At 47.5% G+C, this 11294-nt stretch overlaps 2 protein-coding genes across 3 annotated transcripts; one reads left to right on the top strand and one right to left on the bottom strand.

Moving 5' to 3' along the window:
• Positions 1–139: 139 nt before the first annotated feature.
• On the bottom strand, positions 140–9175 carry ythdc1 (YTH N6-methyladenosine RNA binding protein C1). 2 transcript variants are annotated; one of them, XM_058056093.2, is made up of 17 exons: positions 9140–9158; positions 8970–9064; positions 7986–8087; positions 7614–7915; positions 6986–7367; positions 6851–6913; positions 6682–6776; positions 6506–6614; positions 6326–6443; positions 6171–6255; positions 5934–6088; positions 1648–1724; positions 1447–1483; positions 1323–1362; positions 1187–1249; positions 934–1119; positions 140–519 (listed from the first exon to the last, which is right to left on the bottom strand). In XM_058056093.2, the coding sequence occupies exons 2-17, from the start codon at positions 8995–8997 to the stop codon at positions 343–345; spliced, it is 2019 nt and encodes a 672-aa protein (XP_057912076.2). In that variant the 5' UTR covers positions 8998–9064; positions 9140–9158; the 3' UTR covers positions 140–342. The 2 variants fall into 2 exon arrangements, 1 of the variants encoding a protein (XP_057912076.2); XR_009120130.2 differs by lacking the exons at positions 140–519; positions 934–1119; positions 1187–1249; positions 1323–1362; positions 1447–1483 and having other exon boundaries at positions 1577–1724; positions 5135–6088; positions 8970–9175.
• Positions 9176–10271: 1096 nt separating this feature from the next.
• Positions 10272–11062, top strand: ufc1 (ubiquitin-fold modifier conjugating enzyme 1). Its single transcript, XM_058056097.2, has one exon. The coding sequence runs from the start codon at positions 10386–10388 to the stop codon at positions 10893–10895; it is 510 nt and encodes a 169-aa protein (XP_057912080.1). The 5' UTR covers positions 10272–10385; the 3' UTR covers positions 10896–11062.
• Positions 11063–11294: the final 232 nt, after the last annotated feature.

Here is an 11294-nt window from a genome sequence, read left to right as displayed (position 1 = left end):
CTGGGGTCCTTGGAACGGTCCTGACTTTGGGTGCCCCTGCTCATAAGAAGTCACAGTGATCTGTGATGGCTTTTGTTTGGCCATGTGACACACCATCTAGCAAAGCTACGTTGGACAGATGATTCCAAAGGAAAAAAAATTAGTTTCCACAGAATTTATTGGACTGGAACATTTGACAATAAAATTGGGGTGAAATACTGACAAAAGTGTTGCTGAATGTGGAAAGTAGACTTACACTAACATGACTTTTCTCATCTTGCTGATGAAAAATAGCTTTTTCTCTCCGATGCTGTTGTCTTCTTTTAAACACCAAACAAAAACATCATCGGCCGGGACAGGAAATCATCTATGGTAGCGGGCCCTCTCTTTGTCCCTGTCCCGGTCCCTGCCACGCTCTCGCTCGCGGCGAGGTCCGGCCCGCTCACGGTCACGCTGTCTCTCCCGTTCTCGTTCTCGCCGACTGCTCACCACTGCCTGTGTCCGCCGCAGGAAGTCATCCACACGCATATCGTAGTCGTGCTGTGTGATGAAAATAAAGGTGGCATGAAGATGCACATAGACCCACATAGACCAACTGACGGACCCCACCATCATCGGGTGGCTCCTTTTGCCTTTCCCTTGGGGAGGGTTGGTGTTTGTGGCATGGATGGAGTATATCTTTTATTCTTTCCAGCATGCCGGCATGGAACACCATGGCACGCTGGCAATGTGGCTTTGTTTACTTCTTCTCTTTAACTGTTCAAATGAGATCCACACTGCTAGCTGTTTTGCTAACATGTTGCAGTCTCTATGGATCATTTTTGGATGGGAAAAATGAGGTTCATACATCGACAGTGAGCCGGGGACGCGTACATTTCAACATCACTGCTGATAACTTTTGGTTTTTTTCACTTCATGATGCTGATAGTCAAAGTAGAACCAGAAGAGACTCACTGGACTGGAAGCAAAGGCGCGATGCGGTGGCACAACTCGCTGTTTGTCTCTGAAGCGAGGGGGCGGAGCCTCATGTGGGGGCATGGGGTGGTGGTGGTATGCCTGATGAGGAGGGGGCGGCGGATGGCTGTGATGGTAGTAAGGAGGGTGGTGGTTGGGCGCCTGCTCCACACCGGGGTACGTCACCTGATGATGACACAATGATGTCAAGCACAACAAGCAAACCTTCCGAAAAATGAAAAAGTATAACTACCAAAGTTTGCCAAGGAGGCGGCGGTCCAACATTGTGATGATAATCTCTCATGTAGTCGTAAGACTGACAGGAAACAGGACGCAGCATTACAAGTGGCGCTAACGAAGCCGCGGTGAAGTGACACCTAAGGACTCACCCCATTGAGGAAAACGTCCCGTCGCACATTGGAGAAACGCCTGAAAAAGTCAACAGCAGACATAAGAGGCTTTGGGTGATCACATCCACTTCCCCTTCTCGGGGTAGGACCAGTAAGGCCTCACCTGTCTACTGGCTGGTTTCGCAGGTCCTGGATGAACCCTGAAAATGAAATCAAATAACATTCTTCTGTTAAGTAGGACAAGACGGATATGGAAGACCCAAGGACATTGCTTTTCAACTGGAAAAGCCACTAAATGTCAAAGAACACAGTGGAGAACATTTCAGGCTTGTTTTTTTCTTTTCAGTGACTTTCATTTCACAACCTGATCGCTGGTTGAAGTCTGGACACTCAACTCGAGGTCGCTTCCTGCCATGAAGGTCGTACTCTTCAAGACGACGCCTACATGGACAAGTTGACAGGTAAGACATCCGCACACACGCTCAGCCAGCCTTATTCATTCAACGTTTTCCATAGGACACCAGTTCTCTTCCAAAAACTTCAACAAGACAAACACTTCGTTGTCCCACCGGTCGTAAAACCTACCTGGATGCACCTCAAATATATCTACTTTGTCCAACTGGTCCCCAAGTCTTCCTGGATGCCCCTCAAATCTGTCTATTTTGTCCAACTGGTCCCCCAGTCTTTGTGGATCTATCTACTTAGCACCACCGGTCCCCAAGTCTTCCTGGATGCTCCTCAAATGTATCTACTTTGTCCAAAGGGTCCCCAAGTCTTCCTGGATGCCCCTCAAATCTGTCTATTTTGTCCAACTGGTCCCCCAGTCTTCCTGGATCTATCTACTTAGCACCACCGGTCCCCAAGTCTTCCTGGATGCTCCTCAAATCGATCTACTTTGTCCAAAGGGTCCCCAAGTCTTCCTGGATGTACTTCAAATCTATCTATGTCCAATTGGTCCCCAAGTCTTCCTGGATGCCCCTCAAATCTGTCTATTTTGTCCAAATGGTCTCCCAGTCTTCCTGGATCTATCTAGTTAGCACCACCGGTCCCCAAGTCTTCCTGGATGCTCCTCAAATGTATCTACTTTGTCCAATTGGTCCCCAAGTCTTCCTGGATGCACCTCAAATCTGTCTATTTTGTCCAACTCGTCCCCCAATCTTCCTGGATCCACCTACTTAGCACCACCGGTCCCCAAGTCTTTCTGGATGCTCCACAAATGTATCTACTTTGTCCAAAGGGTCCCCAAGTCTTCCTGGATGCACCTCAAATCTATCTACTTTGTCCAAAGGGTCCCCAAGTCTTCCTGGATGCACCTCAAATCTATCTACTTTGTCCAACTCGTCCCCCAGTCTTCCTGGATCTATCTAGTTAGCACCACCGGTCCCCAAGTCTTCCTGGATGCGCCTCAAATGTATCTACTCCCAAAGTTTTCCTGGATGCTCCGCAAATGTATCTACTCTGTCCAAAGGGTCCCCAAGTCTTCCTGGATGCTCCTCAAATCTATCTGCTTTGTCCAATTGGTCCCCAAGTCTTCCTGCATGCCCCTCAAATCTGTCTATTTTGTCCAACTGGTCCCCCAGTCTTCCTGGATCTATCTACTTAGCACCACCGGTCCCCAAGTCTTCCTGGATGCTCCTCAAATGTATCTACTTTGTCCAATTGGTCCCCAAGTCTTCCTGGATGCCCCTCAAATCTGTCTATTTTGTCCAACTCGTCCCCCAATCTTCCTGGATCCACCTACTTAGCACCACCGGTCCCCAAGTCTTTCTGGATGCTCCACAAATGTATCTACTTTGTCCAAAGGGTCCCCAAGTCTTCCTGGATGCACCTCAAATCTATCTACTTTGTCCAATTGGTCCCCAAGTCTTCCTGGATGCCCCTCAAATCTGTCTATTTTGTCCAACTCGTCCCCCAGTCTTCCTGGATCTATCTAGTTAGCACCACCGGTCCCCAAGTCTTCCTGGATGCTCCTCAAATGTATCTACTTTGTCCAAAGGGTCCCCAAGTCTTCCTGGATGCGCCTCAAATGTATCTACTCCCAAAGTTTTCCTGGATGCTCCGCAAATGTATCTACTCTGTCCAAAGGGTCCCCAAGTCTTCCTGGATGCTCCTCAAATCTATCTGCTTTGTCCAATTGGTCCCCAAGTCTTCCTGCATGCCCCTCAAATCTGTCTATTTTGTCCAACTGGTCCCCCAGTCTTCCTGGATCTATCTACTTAGCACCACCGGTCCCCAAGTCTTCCTGGATGCTCCTCAAATGTATCTACTTTGTCCAATTGGTCCCCAAGTCTTCCTGGATGCCCCTCAAATCTGTCTATTTTGTCCAACTCGTCCCCCAATCTTCCTGGATCCACCTACTTAGCACCACCGGTCCCCAAGTCTTTCTGGATGCTCCACAAATGTATCTACTTTGTCCAAAGGGTCCCCAAGTCTTCCTGGATGCACCTCAAATCTATCTACTTTGTCCAATTGGTCCCCAAGTCTTCCTGGATGCCCCTCAAATCTGTCTATTTTGTCCAACTCGTCCCCCAGTCTTCCTGGATCTATCTAGTTAGCACCACCGGTCCCCAAGTCTTCCTGGATGCTCCTCAAATGTATCTACTTTGTCCAAAGGGTCCCCAAGTCTTCCTGGATGCGCCTCAAATGTATCTACTCCCAAAGTTTTCCTGGATGCTCCGCAAATGTATCTACTCTGTCCAAAGGGTCCCCAAGTCTTCCTGGATGCTCCTCAAATCTATCTGCTTTGTCCAATTGGTCCCCAAGTCTTCCTGCATGCCCCTCAAATCTGTCTATTTTGTCCAACTGGTCCCCCAGTCTTCCTGGATCTATCTACTTAGCACCACCGGTCCCCAAGTCTTCCTGGATGCTCCTCAAATGTATCTACTTTGTCCAATTGGTCCCCAAGTCTTCCTGGATGCACCTCAAATCTATCTACTTTGTCCAATTGGTCCCCAAGTCTTCCTGGATGCCCCTCAAATCTTTCTATTTAGTCCATCTGGTCCCCCAGTCTTCCTGGATCTATCTACTTAGCACCACCGGTCCCCAAGTCTTCCTGGATGCACCTCAAATGTATCTACTTTGTCCAATTGGTCCCCAAGTCTTCCTGGATGCACCTCAAATCTATCTACTTTGTCCAATTGGTCCCCAAGACTTCCTGGATGCCCCTCAAATCTGTCTATTTTGTCCAACTGGTCCCTGAGTCTTCCTGGCTCCATCTACTTAGAACCACCGGTCCCCAAGTCTTCCTGGATGCTCCACAAATCCATCTACTTTGTCCAATTGGCCCCCAAGTCTTCCTGGATCCCCTCAAATCTGTCTATTTTGTCCAACTCGTCCCCCAGTCTTCCTGGATCTATCTACTTAGCACCACCGGTCCCCAAGTCTTCCTGGATGCACCTCAAATCTAACTACTTTGTCCAAATGGTAGTCTATTCTGTCAGTCAATGAGAATATCAAGTTTGCAGTTTGTCTACAAATTTGTCTACTGTCCTAAATCGGTCCCCGAGTCTTCCCGGTTTGCCCCACTGGTCCCCAGGTCTATTTAGGTAGTCAATGAGACTACACTGCTTGTCCCACGGATCCCAATGTCAAATTAGGTTGGTTCATGATGCTGCCCTGCTGGTCCTTTGTCCCAGAGTGTAACATGTTTGCCCCACTGGTCCCCAAGTCAATTGGTCAATGTCTTAGACTACCCAGTTTATCCCACTGGTCCCCGAGTTGGTTGTTCCCAGGGTCTCACCAGTGGCTCATACAGTATTGCCAAAGCTATGTAATATGATGTATCATGATAATAATAGAATGACGTCATAATAAGAATCATCAAAACAAATCAAAAGTTGGGCTGAACATACCGCTTGTGAGGTAAATGTGGACTTTGGATTCTAGCTCCGTCCATAAGGATTTTTAAATAATGTGAAAAGGTGGGGGTATAATGGTGGTGCAGTCCTGTCAGTCAATAAACAAATTTCCCGCCCTTGGCAAAAGGAGCCCCACCTCTCCAGACTGTGGTTTAGTCCTTCACACACACACACACACCCAACAACACTGTCCTTATTAAGTGTGTGTGTTGGCTTCTTTTTAATTGTTCTCTCACGGGAGGGGGGATTATATAGGTCCACCTTTTAAGAGTCCATCTTTTCAGTAATTACCTGATTGTCATCCCTCATTGGATAGAGTCCAGTGACCCCTCCCCCAACCTGCCCCACCTTCCAAAACCCCCAGAAACAGTCCATGGAAGATCACAGTCCCTCTCTGTGTTTTAGCTCCCTCGCCCCTTCACGTTTCCATCAGTCCAGCTTGTCCTTTCTTTTATGAAAGGGTCAGTCCATCTAGAGGGCAAACATTTCGCTAAATACACCTTCTCTTCACATCAAAGAGAAAAACATGACTGTTAGCCGAGCACCACCTCAGCAACGTCAACTTCCTGCCTCACTTATCAACTTTGACCCAAGATGCTGGACGCACAGCGAGGCGTCACTCCGGTGGAAAATTGCAGACTGGGAGAGCAACAATGACCCCAACCAGAGTAGGTGCAATGCTAGCCACGGGCTAACAGCAGTGGGGGGTCTTCCATGTCCGGCGGCAGGTGGAGCCGTGGTTGAAGCAGGAGAAGAACAACAGGAAGTGGGAGGAGCTTGGCGATTGGCTAACCTTCCCGGTTCACGCAGCGGCGGTCGGCCACGAGGCCGTGTTGCAGACGGCGTTCGGCGCTTGTGACGAATACGGCCAGCCACCTGGTGGATATCCACGCTTTCGTCCAACGGGAACAGCAAACAGAGCTGAGCGCCAACATCCGGTTGTATTTCCTGAGAAATGACAACAAATGGAAAACATGTCACACTGCTTGAATGACATGCAGTTGGCCAAAGGCTTGATCTGAAATGTGACCTGTCCATCACGGCCAATCTTGACTGGCTTGTGCTCATTCCAGGGATTTGAAAGCTGTGTCGTCTTGGTAAACGGAAGTTCTCGTCTGTTGAGAAAATTCAAAAGACGTGAGGAGACTCACCAGAACAAACGTGGTCACCTTGATTCCTGCTTACCTGCACAGCCAGTCGATTTTAAAGACTCCACCCAGCATCTTGGCGTTCATGCCAGCAGGAAGAACCCAGTGAATGGGAGAGCCGCCATGTTGGGACTCTGAAGCCAAGCGAGCAAAACCTAGGAGATGAGGTGATGAAAAGTCAACACCCGGTGTTCAATTAGCCATTCTTTCATCTCACCTTGGAATTTGCCGCTCTCTCGCACGGAAAAAACCAGGATGACGCTGCGAACTGAGCGGAAAGCTGCATTGAGTTTCTTCTCGTTGACAGGCAGCGTGGACCAAACGCCCTGAACAACAAGACGAGCGTATGGGTGAAAATGAGCTTCAGCTTGAAGAAGAAACGCATTAGCATACTTTAGCTTTAGCCAGAGATACGTTCTCATGGTTGTTACTCTTGATGAGGAAGAAGCGAGCGTCCTGCAGGATGTAACGAAGATTACCAGTTGGATCTGGAACAAAAAAACGAAAAGGGTCACCTCCAACAAAGATGAGGTTGACAGACGACAGCAAGTCAGCGACGTACTTTCCATCCCTTTGCGGACGGCTCGCACTGATGATGACAGCTTCTCCCGTTTCTTCTCTGAACCTTCTCCAAACAAGTGACCATACTATTAGAAATGTAACACTGGAGAAAAGCTGCCCTTGTTGCTATGGTTACCTGAGGCGTCAGAGGCCGAGGCAGAGCGCGCTGACTCGCCATCGTCGGAAAAACTGATGGAGGACGCAGAGCGAGAATCACCCGCCTCACTGCGAGTATCGTAGTCATTACCCTCGCCACGCCGTTCATACTCCTCTTCCTCCTCATCTTCCTCATTTTTCTCTCCTTCCTCATCTTCCTCCTCCTCTTCGTCATCCTCCTCCTCTTCTTCCTCACCCTCTTCTTCTTCATCCTCCTCTTGTTCTTCTTCTTCATGAGAGGCAGCGGGGGAGGAGCTTCCTGACCGCTGCTCTGAGCCATATTCCGGTGCTGCATCCTCTTCTGATTGGTTACCTTCCAGACGGTGGGAGGGGCTTGTCAGACGCTCATCACGCAGCGGCTTCTAAAGACGTAAAAACAAACACAGAGGTTAGATAGAGTATAGATGAGCTAATGCTACATTGACACAGAAACCTTAAAGGAACTGCTGTTAGACTTGGATAGAGAGCAGAACATCACATGACATTCATGGGGGAACTTCATTCAAATGGGCGAAAGTTCAAAAGCGAAAAGAAAGTCGGAAATGAGGGCCACCTTGACCAGGGTCACGGGGAATTTCAAGTGTGAAAGCGGTAAGATGGGTCAGAACCTGGTTGACGCCTTCCAGGTCTCTGGGAGAATCTCGACGTCGAGCAGCCTCGCCTCCTCGACTCCTGGTAGCATCTCGTGCTCCTCTGCGGCTCTTTCGCTCCTCATAGTAATCGCCGCGGTAGCTACTGCTGCCATGGCGGCCATGTGGACTACTCGCTGCCCTCTTGGAGGAGGAAGATGAAAGAGGGGCTCCTGAGCCTCTCTTGTTGGTGATGGACGACCTGGAGGAGGTGTGGCTGGAAGAGGTCCGTTGCCTCTTTCGATCGTGGCTCTCTGAATGTTCACTCTTTCGTTTTGCTCCTACAAGACAGAAAAATCCAAAATGAAGACATCAGAAAATGCAAACAGCTTCACACAGTATTAGCATTACCTTTCTTGTCTGTGATGTGTCGCTCAGTTTCGGGGTTATAAAGCTCATCGTCGTGATCTGGTGCTTCAGTCAAGATATCTTCCAGAACGTTGAGCTCGCCATCTGCCACGTCACAAAGTATACATGAAGATGTGAAATGAGCTTCTGTGTGTTGGCTGCCATTAGGGATGCAACTAACAGTTATTTTAATAACTCATCTATCCATTCACCTTCTATGCCTTATCAGGGTCAAGGGTGTGTAGCCGTAGTCCAGCTGACTTGGGGCGAGAGGCGGGGTACACCAGTGACTGATTAATTGGTTGATTTATTTTTCTATTAACTAATGAATCTTTAATTTGCACCTCTTAGGAGCAAGAATATTTACAGTACATTTTTAAATGAAACCATGAATGATTACCAATAGTAGAATAATCAATTACTCATTGATCAATCGTTGACTGGCTCTAGTTGACAGTAAGCCTCGTTTGCACAAAATTAGACCCAATCAGCATCAGAAAAGCTGCTGATGTGTTTGTTAACTGATGAAGAGTGAAGAAATTCAAATCATATTGGAACGCTGAGCAGTAAACCTGAGGTTTTGCATCTACCTGACATGACCGAGGCGTTCGAAGCACTTCCCCCTTAGGAGTAGTACTCACAATGCTTCCAGAATTCCAGCACACGATAAACTTGTTAGGAAGACAAATGTTGACACTTTCCCCGTGATACAAATGATGTAATGTAGGCCCGTTTGTCATTGTACTAATATATTACGTCAAAACACAAACGTGAAATTTTGCTGGTGACACAATTAGTCTTTGTTGAAAACCTCTGATCGATTAATAGGCGATAAAAAAATAAAACAACATTCGTTGTAAGCAGATGTTTGTTGCAATTAAGTATCCATTAGAGATCAATACCCTGACTAGGGCTCACCAACACCAGGTTCTGTAGAACAAAGAAATGCTAATTGCTAAACAAGCTAACCCTAGCACTTTAGCTTACCTTTGTCCTCGCGGCGATCGACCGCCATTTTCAGTCATTCGCGGTCTTACGTCTCGTGCCTCCAACTCCGGTACCGACACCGACACGGATTTATTCTGATGGATATGAAGAATACAAAATCTGAATAATGGACTGAGAGCTACGGAAAGAAAGCAGACGACTGTTTGTACCGGATGTTGGTCAGCTGGGGACTTCCGGTAAAATGGCGACTCAAACGTGGAATGCGAGCGAGATTGGAAGGTTAGTGTACAGTTAGCTAGTCGCCGTCACAAAGTAGGTTTAAATACATCCCGATTACAAAAACAATGAATGAATCACATATATCCTTAAGACATTATAATGAAGCTTTTTTTAATTGAAGGAATTAACGCTAGATAACGCTGTAGAACGTATGTTAAACACCATTCACGCCATTATTCCCTATATATGTGCTGTTAGCGCGTATGTACACATTTATTCCAATTTAGATTCACACCATTGGACAATTGGAGCCTATCCCAGCTCTCTTTGGGCGAGAGGCGGGGTACACACCCTGGACTGGTCGCCAGCCAATCACAGGGCACATATAGACAAACAAGCATTCACACTCACATTCATACCAATGGACAATTTGGAGTGGCCAATTAACCTAGCATTTTTTGGAATGTGGGAGAAAACCTACGCATGCACAGGGAGAACATGCAAACTCCACACAGAGATGGCCAAGGGTGGAATTGAACCCTGGTCTCCTAGCTCGACCGCTGTGCCACACTTCGCTGTACTTTGTTATTATTTTGGAGTTATTGTTACAAAAAAAATAAACTAGTTAACTCTACTTGAAACATCTTCATTGCTTTTTTTCTTTCATCATTCCAAAACGTGGTAGGCTTGATGGGACACTGAATACAGGAAGTGAATAAATGTATAAATGATTGATGTGAAACTTTTCAGACAAAATAAAGTCAGAGAGGCCAGGCTGAGATGGTTGGGACATGTCCAGAGAAGCCCAAAGAATAAGAAACTTTTCAGACATGTTGAATGGTTACGCTGAAAATATGTGATATTCACGAATGTAACCTCATGTGCAATAGTAAATGCCATATTACTGTATATCATACGGTTCAGCTGACGTTGGTGTCTTGTCTTGGACCGAAGTAGGAAACTGCAGTGCAGGCACACGCTGCCAAAAAGCAACATCGTGGGTCGAACACATTTGTAAAGCTGCTTTTTAAGTCACAATTTGAATTATGAATAGTTCCACTTTGAAGAATGTGGAATTAAAAAACAAAGCGTCGATGACTTTATTTTGAAAGCCTCATAGAGGAAGCGCCTCAAGTTGACATACACCGGAAGTCCACGTCAGTTCGTCGAGAGGTTCTAGAGTTTGAGCCGGATTCGGACTCTGGTCATAACACGGTTCCCTCACACGCACTTTCAATGGCGGACGAGTGCACGCGCAAGACAGTGTCTCAGATCCCGCTGCTGAAGACACACGCGGGCCCGCGAGACCGCACGCTGTGGCCGCAGCGCCTCAAGGAGGAGTACCAGGCTCTGATCCACTTCGTGGAGCAAAACAAGGCGGCAGACAACGACTGGTTCCGCCTCGAGTCCAACGCGGACGGCACTCGGTGGACTGGTACGTGCTGGTTCATCCACGAGCTGCTACGCTATGAGTTCCGCTTGGAGTTCGACATTCCGGTGACGTATCCGGACACTGCGCCGGAAGTGGCGGTGCCTGAACTGGACGGAAAGACGGCCAAGATGTACCGCGGCGGAAAGATCTGCTTGACCGAACACTTCGCGCCGCTGTGGGCCCGCAACGCCCCGCGTTTCGGCCTTGCTCACCTGATGGCCCTCGGACTCGGACCGTGGCTGGCCGTGGAGGTCCCTGACTTGATCAGCAAGGGCCACGTGATCCACAAGGAGCAACAACGCAAGGTGGAATGACGTCACCGATGGCACGTGAACCCTTTCACAGGAGTGGACATTTGAAATTTTTTTGGAGACATGAATAAAAGTGCTGATATCAAACACATTTGAACCTTAGCAGAATATGTACAAATATCCAATGTGGGAAGTGATGTTGAATAAAATAAAAGATAAAAGAATGTGGTCCATGAAACGTTGCACTCGATTCTTGGTATTCATTAAATATACTCCAGTGCGACTTGTTTTTTTTTCCTACCTCGTTATGCATTTTTGGCCTTGTGCAACTTATACTCCAGAGCGACTTATGTATGTTTTTTTCTACCTAATTACACATTTTTGGCCTTGTGCGACTTATACTCCGCAGCGACTTGTTTTTTTTCTACCTAATTCTGCATTTTTGGCCTTGTGCGACTTATA

Source organism: Doryrhamphus excisus, linkage group LG19 (genome assembly GCF_037039965.1).
Source record: "Doryrhamphus excisus strain RoL-2023G ecotype Guam linkage group LG19, RoL_Dexc_Guam_v1.1, whole genome shotgun sequence".
In the NCBI taxonomy this organism is placed as follows: domain Eukaryota; kingdom Metazoa; phylum Chordata; class Actinopteri; order Syngnathiformes; family Syngnathidae; genus Doryrhamphus; species Doryrhamphus excisus.
Note: the sequence above shows the minus strand (reverse complement) of the source record. Positions and strands in the feature narration are given on the sequence as shown.